The sequence below is a fragment of the Sciurus vulgaris genome, assembly GCF_902686455.1.
Source record: "Sciurus vulgaris genome assembly, chromosome: X".
Taxonomy (NCBI): Eukaryota; Metazoa; Chordata; class Mammalia; order Rodentia; family Sciuridae; genus Sciurus; species Sciurus vulgaris.
The window spans coordinates 31,999,214-32,018,064 of NC_136471.1; the positions used below are offsets into that span (position 1 = coordinate 31,999,214).

The 18,851-nt window shown below is 39.0% G+C and overlaps 1 protein-coding gene and 1 long non-coding RNA gene across 6 annotated transcripts in view; one reads left to right on the forward strand and one right to left on the reverse strand.

The window, feature by feature from the left end:
• The window catches only part of ATP1B4 (ATPase Na+/K+ transporting family member beta 4), a 39,941-nt gene that overhangs the window by 12,089 nt on the left and 9,001 nt on the right, over window positions 1-18,851 (reverse strand). For 3 of the 5 annotated variants that reach the window (XM_079123408.1, XM_079123407.1, XM_079123411.1), the window contains exons 4-8: window positions 18,740-18,844; window positions 15,142-15,338; window positions 14,441-14,497; window positions 12,078-12,173; window positions 5,748-11,358 (exon numbers count right to left, since the gene is read on the reverse strand). In XM_079123408.1, coding sequence (XP_078979534.1) covers window positions 11,197-11,358; window positions 12,078-12,173; window positions 14,441-14,497; window positions 15,142-15,338; window positions 18,740-18,844 — 617 coding nt within the window. In that variant the 3' untranslated portion in view covers window positions 5,748-11,196. Of the gene's footprint in view, window positions 1-5,747; window positions 11,359-12,077; window positions 12,174-14,440; window positions 14,498-15,141; window positions 15,339-18,739; window positions 18,845-18,851 lie in introns of those variants that run through there. The other 2 variants (XM_079123409.1, XM_079123410.1) reach the window with 2 other exon arrangements.
• Window positions 1,757-18,851, forward strand: part of LOC306650960 — a 44,183-nt gene continuing 27,088 nt past the window's right edge. The window contains exon 1 of the long non-coding RNA XR_013761071.1: window positions 1,757-4,330. This is a non-coding gene — a long non-coding RNA (uncharacterized lncRNA). The remainder of the gene's footprint in view (window positions 4,331-18,851) is intronic.

Here is an 18,851-nt window from a genome sequence, read left to right on the forward strand (position 1 = left end):
TAGAAAGTACCAATCAAAAATAAATTATTACCTCATGCACATATATGATTGCATGGCCAATGTGATCCTACAATATGTACTATCAGAAAAATGAGAAATTACACTTCATTTATGTATGATCTATCAAAATGTATAAATACATTCTACTGTCATGTACAACTAATTAGAACAAATAAAAAATTAACAAAATATAAATGAATAAAGGGGTGGAAAGAAGATCAGTTAGAGTAGAAGAGAGAGTAAAGGGGGGAGCAGAGAAGGAAGAAGAGGGAAAATGTCAAAAGAAATCCAGATACTATGTATAAATATAATACTTATATTTGTCAATTATGTCAAGAGAAATCCAGATACTATGTATAAATATAATACTCTAATAAAAAAATTTAAAGAGGTTATGAAAGTTGTATTTTTTATGTAATGAGGCTTTCTGGGGCAACTAGTGAAAGCATCCCAAGATGATCTGAAAACGACTTGAGAGAGCACGGAAGGGGAACTTTGCAAGGATTGGGATGTTTATGGTGGTTGGGGTGGGCTGAGATTAGGGTTTTTGTGTTTGGGATGGTGTCTGCATGGATTGAACTCATGGCTGGTATAAAAGGAAGGAGAAACAAGGCTTTCTGATCAGCTTGTCAAGATGTGAGGCACAAGGGGAAGAGAGAGAAGTGAGGTTTTGATCCTACAATATGTACAATCATAAAAATGAGAGAAATTATACTCCATTTATGTATGATCTATCAAAATGTATAAATGTATTCTATTGTCATGTACAACTAATTAGAACAAATAAAAAATTTACAAACAGCCATCAGAAGTCAAACACTGAAAAACATAATTAGATTCTTTATCATATTGCAATAAAAGTATCAGAAAGTAAGAGTACTTGGGGCCTTGTTGATGTTATTCAACCTCTAAAATGACCTTGGAACCACCTGCTTCAGAGTTCTAGTGGTGCTAAATAATTCAATGTCTTTATGGTTGAAGATATTTTTATCTGGGCTCTCTCTGTTACTTGCAGCCAAAAGAACTCTAAATTGATGCAATGTCAAAGCTATAACCAATTATTACCATGTTGGATATATTCAGGTAATACAAGAGTGGTTCAATAGAAATAAATCTATTAATGTAATTCATAACAAAAATGAGTTAAAGAAGAATATCATAGGGTCATATTAATAATATATGTAAGAGCTTTCATAAAATTTAACACATACCTGTTATAGTTTGGAAATGAGTGTCCCCCCCAAAGCTCATGTGTGAGACAATATAGTAATGTTCAGAGGTGAAGTGATTAGATTATGAGAACTGTAATCTAATCAGTAGATTAGTGCATTTGATGGATTAATAATCTGAAAGGACTACTGTACTGGGTGGTAACTGTAGGCAGGTAGGGTGTGGCTGGGGGCATGCCTGTGGGGTTTATATTTTGTCCCTGGTGCCTTGCTGTCTCTCTGCTTTCTGGCTGCCATGAGCTGACAGCTTTCCTCTTCCACACCCTTATGCTATGATGTTTTGCCTCGCCTCAGGCCCAAAGCCATAGCCCTGTGTCCATGGACTGAGACTTCTGAAATCATGAGCCAAAATAAACTCTTCCTCCCCTAAGTTATTCTTGTGAGGTATTTTGGTCATAGTGATGAAAAGTTGACTAACACATACTCCTAATAAAAACACAAGGTAAAAGAGGAGTAGAAATTACCTACCAAAGGTGATGAATATACATGAATCAAAACATCACACTTTAACTCTTATATATGTGAAAATTTTATGTCAGTTAAAAAAAGTAAATTTAATTTTTTAAAAGTCAAACAAAAAGAGCAAATAGTTTGAAGAGTAAAAACACTAAAAAATGTTTTCAAGATAATCAGGAATTATGTTATATTCTTTGAAATTCCGATAAATGCAATAAAAAGAATATGGTATAGCATAATAAATACTCGAGTTATTTTTTTTATCATGTGAGTGTATACTCAGAAAGCGCAAGTGACAGTAATAAATATCAATGCAATTAATAGAATTGTCCAGACTGTAGGATATAAGATAAAAGAAATTTCCTTTATAATAGTACTAACTGGGGAGAAACAGATATGGGGAAAATATTTCATTTACCATGATGATTTAAATTATGAAATACTTCATGTGTTAGGTTTGTAATGGGTAAACTTCTTTAGGTTCAGCTACATTACCATTTCCTTTATGTTTCCAGTTAGGGTGAGAGATTATTGTGGGAGAATTGGAGGACAGAAGGAAAGCAGTGGCCATTTTCAAGAATATGCCAAGAAACTAATCTTGTAGGGAGGTCTCTTTGTTGTAGGAGGATGCCAGAATGAGGTTCTCATCTACCTCCCTTGCTCCAGTGGGGCATGGAACTATCCATTTTGGCCTTCTTATTTTATAGCTGCAGGCTACAACACCACTCAGTTGCAGTCTAGAATTGGCCCTCAGAAAGAGAGTGACCTACCAGTCATGTCATCTGTCATCTGACCCCCTGGTTCAGTGTCCGCCTGGGGGATTAAAGGTGTGGGGAGCTAACACTATTCTGATATTACTTGTGCTGTCTATGTAAGTAACAAACTGTATATCCATTTGGGCATGTTGTCACCTTACTGGCCAAATCTCTGACAGAGTAGCCAGCCAACCTAGCACCTGCTTCTGCTAGAGACTGACCCCCTGAGAATTTCTCCATGTTCCCATTGTATAACAGTAACTTTACCTCCTTCTGACAATCAGTGAGGTCAATTGACCAAGTTAAAATGGTGACTTTTCTTACCTCCTGGTCCTTGGACAGAAAGAGATCAAAATGTCCAAGTGGCAGCCACAGATTATAGTTCATATGAATCTTGCTCCATTGGTTAGAGTAGTAGTTCTTAACTTGGGAAAATTTAGTCCCATAAGGAACATTTGGTAATATCTGGAGACATTTTATTTGTCACTGTTGGGAGGGGTGTACTACTGGCATTCAGTGGGTAGGCATCTGGGATGCTGTTAAATGTCCTATAATACCCGGACAACTTCCACAACAAAGATTTATCCAGCCCAATGTATCAGTAGGGGCTTATTGAGAAACTTTAGGCTATAGTGAGTTCTCTTTAGGGCCAGGACCTCTTAAGTCTAAATGGTATGTTAGTCAGCCTTTCCATTGCTGTGACCAAAATACTGACACAAACAACTTGGAGGATGAAAGGTTTCTTTTAGCTCACAGTTTCAGAGGCGTCAGTCCATGGTTGACTAGCTCAATTGCTCTGGGCCTGAGGTAAGGAAGAACATCATGGTGGAAGGGTATGGCAGGGGAAAGCTGCTCAGCTCATGGAAACCAGAAGGCAGAGAAAAGGGGGGGGGGGTCATGCAAAAAATACAGCTCTTGAGGGTGTATCCCATTTACTTCCTTCCTTCAACCATGTCCTACCTGCCTACAGTTTCCACCATCTCCCAGTGGTTCATTAAAATTATTAATCCATCAGGGATGGGGATGTAGCTCAGTGGTAGACCACTTGCCTGGCATATGTGAGGCCCTGGTTTCAAACCCTAGTACTGCAAAAATGGGAAAAATTATTAATCCATCAATGGATTAATTTACTTGCATTAGATTCCCCCATGGCACGATCATTTCCTAAAAGCCCCACCTCTAACATTGCTGCATTGAGAACCAAGCTTTCAACACATGAATCTTTGGGGGATAGTCAAGATATAAACCATAAAAGAAAGCAAACACAAAATCCCCTGTGTCACTTGTAATGATGGTAAGTGTAGCTATACCTGCTTCTACACCTTTGTTTCTGAATGCATGTATTCTTCTTATTGAAGATATACACCACATAAAATTCTTCGATTCAATGAATTTACTGTATTCTGAATAATAGGACACTATCTTCATAGAACATTGACTTTGAGTTGGTACTTCAGTTGTGCTTCAGCAGGCAATTCCACTAGTCTGTCAAAATGCCATTTTCTGGGTGGTGGTAAATGGTATAGAATTAGTTGACACCATCATCATAGGCCTATTCCCATATTCTTTGCTATAAAATGAATCCTCTGGTCTGATGCAATGTTATGTGGTATCACATGCCAATGGATCAAGTACTCTGTAAGATTTCAGGTAGCAGTGTCAACTAGGACCCTGTGGTTAAGAAAGGCAAATCTTTACCAAAAATAGATGTTTATTGTTGTTAAAACAAACCACTGGTATATCTGGGATATAGATGGCCCGTTATAGACCCCTCATCATCAGATGGTCTGTTGGATACCTGAAGTGGTAGTGCCATTCAAGAGGCTTGAAGTCAGCTTCATGTGCTGTCAGGTTGGAGATTCACAGATGGCAATATCCACATCAGTCTTGGTAAAGTATGAGTCCATTCTGTTGGTCCCATATTTATTCTCCAAAGAAGTATCACTTTCCTTGATTTAAAACTATGTTAAATAGTTATAGTAATCAAAAGTGTATCGTGCTGGCATAAATAAACACACATAGACCAATAGAACAGACTAGAGAGTTCAGAAATAAACCCATACATGTATGACAACTAACTTTGACAAAGTTATATAATGAATATATAATGGGGAAAGAAGAATATATAATGGGGAAAGAATAAACTCTTCAATAAATGATGTTGAGAATCTCATGTGGCTATCCTACATGCAAAAAAAAAAAAAAAAAAAAAAAGAATTTGGACTCTTACACTGTACACAAAAATTAGTTTGAAATGGATTAAAGACAAACACAAGATCATGTTGTGGTTTTGATTGGAAGCTCCCCATGATATTGAACATCTTTTCATGTGCTTATTGGCCATTCATGTATCTTCTTTTAGAGAAATATCTATTTTTGTTGTTTGCACATCTTTAATAGGGTTGTCTTTTTATTAATGAATTGTAAGATTTCTGTATATATATTGGCTATTAGTTCTTTATTGCATATAAAAATTGCAAATATTTTCTCCCATTTTGTAGGTTGTATTTTTACTTTCTTGATGTGTCCTCTAAAACACGAAAGTTTTAAATTTTGATGAATTCCAATTTATTATTCTTTTGTCACTTATGCTTTTCATATTTAAGAAACCATTTTTGATCCATGATCACAAAGATTATATCTATGTTTTTTTTTCTAAGAGCTTTATAGTTTTATAAAATTTTAGATCTTTGATCCATTTTGGATGAATTTTTCATACATGGTATGAAGCAGGGATCCAAATTCATTCTTTTGCATGGTGGTTGTCCCAGCACCATTTGTTGAAAAAACCATTCTTTGACTATTGAATGGTGTTAGCATCTTCTTCAAAAATCAATGTGCCATAGATGTGTGGGTTTATTTTTGGACTCTCAGTTCTATTCCATTGATCTGTCTTTCCTATGACAGAACCACAGTGTTTTAATGACTCTAGCTTCATAGTTTTAAAATTGGGTATTATAAATATTCCAGTTTTGTTTTGATTTTTTCAAGATTGTTTTCACTGTTCATGTCTCTTCCATTCCTATATGAATTTTAGGATCACTTTGTCAATTTCTGAAAAAAAAAAAGCAGTTGAAAGTACTATATTGAATTTCTAGGTCAGTTCATTGAGTATTGCCATTTTAACAATATTAATCAAATCTATGTACACAAATGTGTTTCCATTTATTTAGTTCTTTATTTCAACAGTAGTATGTAGTTTTCAGCGTAAAAGCCTTTTTTCTCCTGTTCACCTTTCCCTATTTTATTCTTTTTAAGCTATCTTAAATGGAATTGTTCTGTAAGTTCATTTTTAAAGTGTTCATTGCTCATGTATAGAGACACAACTGATTTTTATATACTGAAATTTTATCTTGCAACCTTGATAAACTTGTTTATTAGTTCTAATAGTCTTTTATTCCCTTGTGGAAATAAAATGCTAGGGGCCTTTTTCCCTAAGCTACATTATCAGCCCTTTATATGTTTTATTTTGATACAAAGGTGACAATTTGAAAAGAAAATGAACACTAAAGAATGGAGAAAAAAAGTTTCTGTAATGAGAAAGCCTAATGTGTTTGACCTCAGAGCCACAGAACAGTGTGTGTGTGAAGATCAAATTGACCCACTGACTGGAGCTGGTTCAGTAGATGGTTTTAATATGGTACCAGGCTCCCATGAGTCTGCTCACAGAACCTCCACTTGATGACGGTTGTAGTTACCTCCTGATTAACTCTCTAGATGCACTCTCCACCCTTTTCCATCCTGCTTTCTTACTTGGGAGGCTGACCTATATGAACTAAATCAATAGGCTTCTTTGCCCCCTGAACTTTTGGCTAGATTTGGTCAAGGAGAATTACCAGCAGGAGATCAGAAGAAAAGGGGAAAATTGAGTTGCAGTGTTTATTCTTCTGTTTCTCTTCCTACAAGATCACTTTGGGTTAGCTTAGCACTTCAATGAGGTCACCACTCTTCCCAAGGCAGCCAAGTGCACATGAATCACTCCTTCTGGGTTCTGGTAACTACTTCCAGCTCCTGTAACTTAGGGTCCAGGTAAGAGCTCCTACCAGGCTGGGTTACTGTGCTATTTGTGGTTCCCCACATCTATGCTTTTATAGATAATCCCTTTGTAAATGAACCCTCTTCCAATTATGGTCAAGTGTGCTGTTTCTTGTTGGTACCCTGACTGATGTTATGGCCACCCCGAAGCCTGCAAGGAAGAATGTTCTGGAGAGTAACCTACCAGATTGAGAGCCCATTATATATCCTTCTTAAACATTTTGAATTCCCCTATCAACTTTCTAGCCTGCAACTAAAAGAACTTTGTGAGAAGTAGTCTTTCAACTCCTTTTTTCTTCCCTTTTGCTTCCATCTATCCTATCTATTCTCACTCACCCAACACAAACACATGTTCACTCACACACAAAAACCCAAGTCTCTATCTTCTACCTGAATAAAGCACAGTGTAAATCACACTTTTGTATGATTTGGTCAAAGTGCTTTGTTATATATGAATATTTTAAGGGTAAGTCAGTAAAGAAAATGACTTGAATGAATAACCTAGATGGGGGAAATATATTGGGATCATAGGAACCTCTCAAATCAAACCATAACATCCTAGTAGAACTTAGGTCGGGGCAGCTTCCAAGGAAAGAAGGAATTCTTCCTGCAACCTTGGAGTTGAATAAGGGAGATATTTGTTTTTTTTTTTTAATATTATTTTAGTTGTAGATGGACACGATGCTTTTATTTTATTTATTTACTTTTATGTGGTGCTGAGGATCCAGCCCAGTGCCTCACACATGCTCGGCAAGTGCTCTACCACTGAGCCACAACCCCAGCCCCCAAATATTTGTTTTATTATTATTATTTAGTACTGCAGATTGAACGAGGGGAGATTAGGCACTGAGCTACATCCCCAGCTCTTTTTACTTTATTTTTTTATTTGGAGACAAGGTCTCACTAAGTTAAGTTGCCAAGGCAACTTGAATTTGCAATCTTTCGGCTTCAGCATCCTGAGTTTCTGGGATTACAGGCGTGTGCCACAACACCTGGACTGGAAATATTTGCTTTTAATTGTACTTGCTACTAGAGATCGGCTCTGGGAGACAGTCTGTGGCCAGATGTGCCCTGAAGTCTCTTAGCCAGGCTTTAATCAAGCACTTGCAGTTTGTCTTTGGATCTTGGTTCCATTCCTCCACCTCAATTTTTCTCAGTGTTCCTCTACTACACAAACAGGATAATTGGTGCCAGAATTCAACCTTGATGAGGAAAGGAAGGCTGCTCTGATGAAGCAGTCTTCTGAGAAGCTGGAGCATAGAGACTGCAAAAGGAAAAATGCCCAGAAATGAAACAGCTTTCAGTTTTACTCTCCTGTGGGTGAAACCCCAAGAGGCAGTAAAGAGTTGGGATGAATAGGTTGTCAATTGTCAAATTTTCCACCCACACAGCTGCCCTGTATTCTTGTGGGAAAATCAGTGATATGCTCCAGAAAGAGGAAATCAGACATTTCTTTTTTAAGTCAATTTATTGTTGTCAACAACTCCCCAAGACAATATAAATGTTTTCTACATGAAGACCCCAGCAAATAGATGCCTAAGAAAGATTACTTTAGGATAATGATTTCCAAGGGGTGGAGAATGAAAAATCATAACCAAAGTTCAGCATGGACAAAAGCATGAAGGCATTTGAAAATAGTATTTCTCATTGACGATCAAGTATACAACCAAGTGCATTGCAACAGATGGTATACAAATCAAATCCTGATACAGTGCAGTATGGGAGACTGTTTAAAGTAATTGACGAGAAGTTTATTGAACAGTTAAAATCTAACATTAATGAATATGTTCATTAATTCAGTTCTGTATAAAAAAGCAATTTTTCATGTTGTAGCTGACAACTCAAACTATCTTAGTACTGTTACTTTGAAATTGTGGACATGATTGAATTCATTGAATGAGAAATACTGTGTGGCCAAAGATTCACAATTCCTTGTCTAACAGTCAACATATTTAACAGGATAACATATTATGTATAAAATATAGCACCAGAAGTTGAATTCCCATGAAATGTCAACAATTTTAACTCAAATTTGACATGTTTCAAGAGGTTTAGGATATCATTCATCGATTTTTAAAAAGATGGTACTTCCTGGTAAGCAGCAGCTCAGAGTAGAAAGAGCACTGGACCTGGAGTCAGATGCAATGCAAGTTGTTTACTCTAAATGCTCTTTAAGATTCTTTCCATATTTAATGTTCTATTTTCTCTTATTACTGAATCTTGAGTTTCATTGTTTGAGATCATTTTTAAATGGTGTTAAATTGTGTTTTTCATTTTGTTCTTCTTTTTAAAAGTTAATTTTGAAAATTGAACTTGTTACAAAAATGGGTTGAGAGGAGACAGTTCCATTTTTGTTTTGTATTTTCTATATATCTGTTGTTGTGTATGTCTTCTATTACTTGTTAACAGTGGTCAGTCCCCCTCTACTCTGTCAATAAGACTTGGAAAGTGTCTGGGAAGGAGATTCTGAAGATCAATAGCAGTCCTTTCTGCCATAAAGCCAAGAGAAATCACTATATTCAGGACAAAATTGGTGTAGTATGTTTACATAACTGGCTCAAATTCCCAAGATTAAATAGCTTAGGATTTCTAAAGTGAATTCACTTAGCCAAATGCTGTTTTTGTTCTCAGCTTTACTTCTCTCCAACTTTACATGTATTTTTATCTCCACATCAATGTCTGACCAAGAGAAACCACAAGCCTAAAATGTCCAGAACTGATCTCAACAACTTCCTCTTCAAACCTGCTTCTCTCTTATACCCAGTCTTGATCAACATCACCATTTCATTGGTTTTAGCCAAGCTCAGAAACTTGGGGTCATCTTTTGCTCCTCTTCCCATTCCCCAAATGGGTCCTGCTCCACTCTACCCTTCGAGTTGTGACTGCCAAAGTGCTCTATTTTTTTTTTTTTCTTTTGGTACTGGGGATTAAACGCAGGGGCACTTGACCACTGAGCCACATCCCCAGCCCATTTGGTATTTTATTTAGAGACAGGGTCTCACTAAGTTGCTTAGGCCTCACTAAGTTGCTGAGGCTGGTTTGAACGCGTGATCCTCCTGCCTCAGCCTCCTGAGCTGCTGGGATTACAGGCACGTGCCACGGCGCCCAGTCCAAAGTGCTCTTTCTAAATTGAAAATGTGATCATGGAGTTTCTCTGATGAAAATACTTTAAGACTCCTTTATACCTACTGAATAAAATTTGAAGTCTCTGAATACCTCTCTAGCCCAATCTCCTGCCACTCCCTGTCATTTCCTTCTGACCTCTTTATATTCCAATTTACAGTGACCAAAACACATGATGGTCTTTTCATGATTGTGGCTTTGCATGTGAAACTTCCTTCTACTTCTCACCTGGAGATGGTTCTTTTTCCTCATGTTCCCCATAGCATTTCCACATACTCATTTTTTAACTCTTGTTACACTATATCATAATTCGTTCTCCACTTGCTTATCTTCACTATCAGACTGCCAGTTCCCTGTTTTGGGAGAAAGTAAACATTGTAGAGGAGATTCACATGCTGGATGCTTCTAAGTGGCATTTAAGCTTGCTTTGGACCCTGAGACACTAATGATATTTCCCCCTGCCTTCTCTCTTTGTCCCAGCTCTCCCCCTGGTGGAGGTGTTAAGCAGCAATGGAATGGTCACATGGCCAAAGATAAGACAAAGGGAATTGGCTGATCCACAACATGGATGAACATCTGCCTCATGTCATTTTAAAAGTAAACCTAAAACTGACTAATGAGCCTTGGCTTCAGGGTGGCCTGACAGGATCTTTCTGTCTTGCCGTATATGTCAATTCCCAGAGCTGATTTCAATTCCCAGGACTGTAGTTGGGAGTCAACACACCCATCCTTGATGATCTCAAAGAATATCTTACTACTGTCAAGCAAATAGTCCAAGAAGAATTGGTTAATGGGCATATCCCATGTTTTCTCCTCTGCCTGAAGCTCAGTCAAACCTATTTGCAGGAATGTTTGCTTTTGGACAATTATACCATAGAGCATGGAATCAACCACCAATTACATCCATGTGCTAAGTGTTCTCCCCAATCACAGTGGGTCCCACCTCCCAAAAAGTCATACAGAAGGTCTTCATCTCGATCCCAGAACAATATCCAGTTATTACTGCTTTCTATCCCAGTTGAAGATAACCTAGTTTTGAATCAGTATTTAGTTGCCTATGAGAGTCAGTTTCTCAATCACACCTGGACATGAAGTTCTATAGGTATAGTGGCCCTAGGTGTAGTCTGGGTTGGTCTAGGTGATTCCCAAGGTAAAACCTTGCCAGGCATATAAAAAAAGGAAGGGGATTAGATTATCAGCCTGGTTGGGGGTAATCTCACCTCTAAAACCAACAAAATTTTGGGAAACATGATGAATTTATAAGCATTGTAGCATTCTCCTGAATGTGGCTACTTTGAATTTATCAGATACTATGTTTACACTATAGTGAGGTTCCTAACAGCAAGAATGAGTTTTGTTTTAAGTGGAAGGAAAGGAAATTAATATACTCTATTTGTCATCAGGAGAGACTACCTTTAAAAAATCAAACAGCTCCCACAATATCACTTCATACATATATCAAAGGCAAGGAAAGATGACCTGCTATCTTAGGCATCCATCTGGCTGTGTCCTAATTGAAGAATAAGAATTCAGGTGCTACCAGGAGTAACATGAAATAAAACAGGAATAGAACTGGTGGGAGTGGCCTCCTGGAGTTCTTAGGTTTCTATGTTCAGGGTAAAGATTACCCTACCGACAAAACGATCATTGATGACATCATTTATGATGCCTTTGCCCTTCAGTTGGCACTGCACAGGCACCTCTTGGTTCTTTACCACATCTGTAAAGTGCATTGCTACCAGTGGGGAGGTGTAGTTAACCTGTAAGTGAAAGAACAATTAATTTTAAGTGGGGCATGGAGTTAGTAAGAGGGAAATGATCAGATATTCAGTATAGGATGGAATAACCTCAACAAAGGGAACTGAGTAAACCTCATGATGCTAAGTCACAAAGGGCCACAGCAACTGACATGCTCTCCCTGACTTAGGAAAGTGTGGGGAAATTACACATTTCTCTCATAAGTCACTGTCAGGTGTCTGGTTTTCCTCTGGGGAAAACCAATTCTTGACTTGAATGATTTGATTTTCTGGGTATCAGACCATGAATCAAACCCTAACTAATATCCATCAAGTCCCTGTGCTTGAGATGACACCATCACTGCCCCAAGGATTCAAATGGGAGAAACAGAGAAATGTGATTATTTAAGCATGATTAAGCACGATGGTGTCTTAATTTGTCTGCTCCTGGCTCTGTCACTAATTAGCTGTATGACCTTGGGCAAGTCACTTCCTCTCTCTGGACCCCAATTTTCCATCTGAAAGCTGAAGTGGTTAGACTAGACATAGGATATTTTTTCAGATATGGAAAGTCATGTATTTGTGATAGAAATTTGTAGAGGGAACTCCTGGTTATGGACTACAGCTATTCACCATTCTGTTATTACCTGCTGCTCCCTAATTCTAATAAATCCCAGGCAGCTCTTCCTTTGTATTTGAGCCCTTTTTGACAGCAAAGAAGGAAAGGGATACAGCTTACTTACGTGAGTCAGCTTGCCATAGTAAGGGTAGTAGCGAAGGTCAAAAGAAGCTGACTCTGGGTAGTAATTGATAGATCTGATGTCATTTTCATCACCTCTCTGTAAGCAAAAGCAGGTATATGGGTGACACTAGATCATAAAATGTGTTAGAGTCTGGGCTAAAGGGATTTATGCTCCAGGTGAAATTACTGTGTGATCCATAATCAACTGTCCCAGAAAGAATGGGGCAGAGGTCTCCCCTGACCTATTCACAGAGGAGCATTTCCAGAGAATGGCTTCCCTTGGCTTTTCAAGTTCAAAGAATATTGAACAGAAGGCGTGGGCTGAGAAGGCTGAAGGCACTCAGTGTGGCTCTATTCTGGCTTTTAGAGAACCCAGACAGAAAGGCTCCAAAGGCGCACAGTACCTGATGCTGCTCTGGAAAGTAAGTCTATCACTCTAGCCCTTCTCTAAAGAATCACACTGGGCCTGGCAACCAGTCTTGACTTTGGAGCTGAGGAAGGTATAAATTGGAACACATTTATTAAATCTCACTCCACAACTTGCACATTGCAAGCTTGGTTCTATGATTCTTGGTTTTGGAGTCAGATCAGATACACAGCAACCCAATGCATAGGCACACAGCCTGCAGTTGGCTTGCCTAACCTTATGTCTCTGATCACATTCTGTGTAGTGCTTAAGTACAGGAGGTGGAGTCAGAAGAATGGAAGCAAGAGAGACGTAGGTAATGGAAATGATTAAACAGGGCTGCCCTTATCAGATCATCAGGTAGGGGGCTGCCCATTCTGCCTATACATTAGGCTTACCCTAAACTGCAGAGGTCTGCAGGATAATATGAATAAATAGTGCATCACTACTAGTGAATTACTCACGAGGGTCATGTGATTACTTCTGCCAACATACTATAATTATCCTTGGTATAAACTGAGATCTCCATGATTTATTCTAGTCATTACCTCATCCTGCTTGATTTCCACAAGTGGATGTGGATTTGGCCAGTATTGATTGTTATAGAACGTATAGAGACTCTTAATATTTTTTTTTAAAGTATAGTTCTTAGCAAGGTTTGATGTAAGCTAAAAGCAAATGAACAACTTCCACTTGGGAACATGATCCAATTAATAAGCTGGTTTAAGGGCTGGGGTTTAGCTCAGTGGTAAGCACTTGCCTAGTGTGCTCAAGGCACTGGGCTCCATCTCCAGTACAGAAAAAAGGAATGCTAATTTAAGTCTGCATTGGTCTTTATGACTTATTTATATATTCTTCTAAAAAGCAGTGAATTTGCTTTTCATGAATGGCCTGTGGAATCAATTCCACTAGTTGACAGTCACACCTCACATGTGTGACTATTTATACACACAAACATACATTTAAACAAAATGAATGTCCTTCCTACTTTGTTCACCTGGCAAATACTGCCTGATCTTTTGAAGCTCATCTTTAGCATCACCACCTCCCACCTGGAACTGACCTTTCTCTCTGACATGTCCCCCACTGTACTTTTCATTGTACCAGTGATATTTCATTGCCTGGGTTTCAGCACCCCAACACCTGGCAAAGTACCCACTATATAATAAGCGATCAATACATGCTTGCTGAATGTGGGATACTGGCTGGATAATTGCTGCCTTTTGCTCTTCTTACCTGCCACTACAAAGAGTGGAGTTTTGAGTTTGACTTCCAGTACTGAGAATGGGATTACCTGGCCTCTCGCATTGCCAGACAACTGTCCAGGGCTGCGGGAGCAGTTGATGTCACTTTACAGGAGGGAGCTATTGCCAGTTTAAGAAGCAAATCCAAGATCTAGGGTTTTTTCCTACAAAGGAGCTAATTGGTGCAGATGAGATGGGAGTTAATGGTCCAGTTAATTAGCATATTAATGAAGTTCCGTTTATACTTCCCTTGTAGTCATTTGTTATTGCAACACCCAGTGCCACTGGTCATTGCTGAAAATGCGAAATTCAGTTTTAAAATCAGGGACTAATGACTTTAATGAAAGCTGTTTGTTTAGTTCAAAGAAACAAGTAATTAGAGCTAAAAGCAAAAGTGTAAACAGAATTCCAATTAATGACTTGGCACATCATTGTTCCCTGCTGTGGCTCCTAGCTGAAGTTCAGTCTTTGGCTTTCACAGGTATAAATCATGACACACTGACTCTCTCTCTCACACACACATATGCACTGCACACACATGATTTGAATGCTTTGTGAAAAAAGAAGACCCAAAGGCACTAAGAGAGGTAGAGTTATGAAAAATATGAACACTTTCCCTAACATACCAGCCCTGTGTAAGTGCTTGGAAGGGCTCAATTACTTTTTTGGATGAAATGGGTGTGCTAACAATGCTTACTCAAAAGGGCACTTTACCTGAACTTTGCAGGAAACTTTCACAGGATCTCCAAGCTCAGGACGAAAACCTACAATCTAGCAAAAACAAACAAACAAAAACAAACAACAACAGAAAGCAGTGGTTTTTATAGAACATACTTGACAGTAAAAATGAGGCTTTTCTAAATGTCCCTTGAGTCATCCTTCCTCTGGCATAAATGTCATCTACTTTGCCCCCTCAGGAATGTCATGAATAGTGGAAAAGACTAAACATCTTTAGAGTGGATTAGCCCAGTTTACTCCATGTTGTATTTGTGCCTAATATTCATGCACAGGGAAAACTGCAGATAACTGTAAAGATGTAAAGAACTTTCTGGTTTCAAAAGGAGTGTGCTGGGTAAGGTTCTGCCCCAACTAGGATATGACAAGAGAAAAGGCAAATGCTTTTTTTCCCTCAATGATACAAGAACTGTCCCTACCACACCCCCATTTCAATCCTCTGTTCCAAACAGCTCAGGACCCTATTCTTGACAGAGACCATCAATGGGGTAGGTTTGAGAGTGGGTATGAGAAATGGCAATAGGAAATGTTCAGGGAGAAAAAGGAACTGATAGCTTTGACTGGTTGGTTGCATTTCTGATGCTGTTGATAAGAATGGCCAGAGTTGCAGTGTGTAAAGGTCAGAGTCCTTCTACCCAGCCCAACCACATATCACCATCAGGTATCAGGGGTTAATATACCCGGTTCATCTTTAGGAGGATGCAAGGCTGTCCAGTAGAGTATCCAAAAGTAGGGTCCTCCAGACCAGAGCAGTTTTTTAGGAAGGAGCGCTTAAATTGGCAAGCCTTCTTGTCTTCATCCTCATCGCCATCTTGGATGAAGTACTGCCCCGGGGGGCAATCTACATTCATTTCCTCTTGAAGACTGTCATTATAACCTAAAGCACATGGGTGGCAAAGGGTCATATTAGACAAGGGCTATGGGTAAAGGCCATGCTTTCAGTAGTCCTCCCCCCCAATTTCCTTTCTCTACCTTGCTTATGCCCCTCTGAAAACCCAAGTTCAATGTAATTCTTCTGACCTGCCATGAGGTGACCAAGGGCCTTCATAAGCAATATTCCTCGGGGGTGGGAAGCTTCATGGCTAGTAACCCCAGCCCACTTGATTGTCTGTTCTCTTGTTTCTCATTTGCTCGGAACTTCTGGATATCCATCTCAGGGTCACAGGTTGGCCATCTTATAAATTTTCTCTATTTCTTTCCAGATATGGTAAACTGTACATTTGAAGGGCTAGCTCCTCTACTTCTGGGAGAGGAATGGGTATACAGTTGGTAGATTTTGGAAAAGGGACGACTGAGTCGTGACAAGGCATGGCATGTACAAAGAAGCTAAGTTCCTAGGTTAAATCTCTTGAAGTTCAGTTTAGGAAATGTCTCCTTTTGAGATCAATGAGAGGTACCTGATGTAAGAGAGTGAGAATTATGTGTTGTGGGACAGAAGGAAAGTGAAAGAAGAGGAAGAGAAGGAAGAGGAGAAAGGAGAGGAGGAGAAGGATAGAATAAATCAGCTTCTCATTTTTTACAGTGGGCAGTTAGCACTGCAAAATAGGAACTTAGGTTAAAAGACAGAAATCAGTGACAACCACAGGGTGTCTACTGAGAGGTTGAAGGGGTGAGATCTTGTCTCCTGAGACGTGTCCCTTTGCATCAGATGGAATGTAATAGGTGTCCAAGGTACACACATGAGGGAAGAGAGCTGCAAGGGGCTATGTGTTCACTCTTTGAGCTACCAGATGCTCCAAAAATGGGCTTTGCAAATTACTGCATTATTTCCAATTTGATTCTAAATGATGGAACCCAGTTAATCCTGTTAGACACAGCCCCCCCCCCATGTATTCATGTTCAAAGTAGCAGTTTTTCAGAGGAGATTGTGCAGTTATGACCCACCAGAGGCAAAACTGAAAATGAAATGCTGGATCCATATCTAGACAGGTTGTGACTTGGGTTTGATATTATTAAGAGGCAACTGGGAATTTTAAGTCTATTCCAATTATGGCTATGCCTTTATTTTTCTTTGACAATGCTACATTAAATTCAAGTCTTTGTTTTACTCTTTTTTTTTTAGGAACAGGAGCTATGCTCAAATAATAACTTTCTAAATAGAAACTGCAATCATGTGCTCATCGTTTCTCTTGAGGTAGTTCCATTAAAAATAATGTGACATGGGCATGACCCTTATTGCAAAATCCCAGTCCTCATGGGAATGAAACTGATACTCTGGGATGTCTATTTCAGAGATGTGTTCCTTTTTAGCAGGACATATTATCTACTCTTAGGAACAAAACCCCCAATGCTTATCCTAACATTCCCTGCCTCCATCATCAGGTCAGAATTGGCATTTTTCCATTTGCTAGCTTTGCAGCAGCTAGTAAATGGGTTTCTTCAGCAGAGATTCTGGCGATATACATATTTGCAATACATATACATATTTGCAATAGCTTGCAAACATTTTGAAAGAAAAGAAGATATTGTGCTAGCTATGTGGCCCCCGAAATTTTTGTGGCCAAGAATGGAACTATATGGACTCAGAAAGAAACCAGGCCCCTTCATACTATAGGTAAAGAACATGAAGATCAGTTTTACCCAGAATAACACCTAGCATTATTGATATAAAGCTAAGTTTCTAACTCCTGGTCACATGATAACAGCAGAAACAGTACTCCTCGAACCTTAGAGTTCATACAGATCACCTGCAGATTCTGTTAAAATGCATATTCTGATTCAGCATCTCTGTGGTGGGACCAGAGATTTGGCTTTCTAAAAGAGCCCCAAGCAATGTCCATGCTTCAGATCCCTGGAAAACACGTTTGAGTAGCAAGGGCATCAATCACTGGCTATGCTTCTAGGAGAGTTTGATCAAGTTATTTCCCCTTTCTGAGTCTCAATACACTCATTTATAAAATAAGGACGATTATGCAGGGTTAAAGTTCAATGACAAAATTTTTTCATTTAAAATAACACTTTGTAGGCCTGGGGATGTACCTCAGTTGGTAGAGCTACTTCTTCACAAGCATAAGGCCCTGGGTTCAATCCCCAGTACTGCAAAAATAAATAAATAAATAAATAAATAAAATAAAATAACACTTCATGGCACATATAAGAAATTGTCAATGGATCTTTTTATTTCATTCATTTATATGTGGTGCTGAGTATCAAACCCAGGGCCTCCCATATGCCAGGCAAGTGCTCTACCACTGAGCCACAACCCCAGCACACATATAAGAAATCGTTATCCACCTAATTCAGTGTACATTCTTATAGCTACCCTTACCCCCCACTTTAGCCATACCAGGTCAACCAAACCAGTTTGACTCACCTTTTTTCTATGACAATTAGGTGCAGCAACACAAACCCCGGTGGGGCTCCTCTGACAGTTGGGTAAATACAGAACCTGTGTTCTCTGGATTTAATTTTAACCAGGCTGCTACAAGCTCAACTTTTACCATGTGTTGGGACTCCCACAAAGCCAATCATTTGTCCCTGAAAATGTATCTGATAACTATTGAGATAAGTATCTTCAAAATATTTGAGATCAAAATATTGGAGTGATGCCACCCAGAGATTATTCCTCTGACCCCTTTTTGGAATGCTGCTAAAGACACTTGCTTTATTCCTTTAAGATGGTCCATCTCCAAGAAACGAAATTTCTTACCTTGAGACAGTATAGGAGGCAGGGATTCTCCAGCTCTAGAGAACATTCTCCTTTACTCATCACTATTTCCCTCCAGATTTTTTTTCAGTGTTGGGGATGAAACCCAGGGCCTCACATATGCTAGGCAAGCACTGTACCACTGACCTACACCCCAGTCATTTTAATTTTTTTTAAATTTTGAGACAGGGTCTCACTACGTTGCTGAGGCTGACCTCAAACTTGTGATCATCCTGCCTCGGCCTCCTGAGTCTCTGGAATTATAGGTGTATGCCACCATGTCCAACTCTGAGTCATCTTTTATAAGGGAACACTACTGACCACCTGGATATGCTTAGGACTTAACTAAGTGCTGTAGATTGTTCATGAACATAAAGCATGTTTTCTGCCTCAAGGAGCTTATGGTCTAGCAGCAGAGTTGGCCTGTATGCTCTCAAGTCAACATACATCATATACTAGAGCAGTTTCAATAGTATGGAGGGTGCTGAGGAGGATGTAAAGTAAGGAAAGACCATGATGGACTGGGGTTGGTTAGTAAGGCTGGAATTTCTGGGTTAGATGAATTTTGAATTATGAATCCCCACTCATCACCTTTCAAGAGAGTTCTCTGTTATTCAGAGGAGTTTACTTACCCTGAAGAAAGCCGTTTAGGCTGATCACATAATGCTGCCAAGTGTCGGGTTCAGAAACGTTGAAGTTGAAGTTAAGACTATGAGCGAAGGGTCTGATCATAACTCCTGGCAA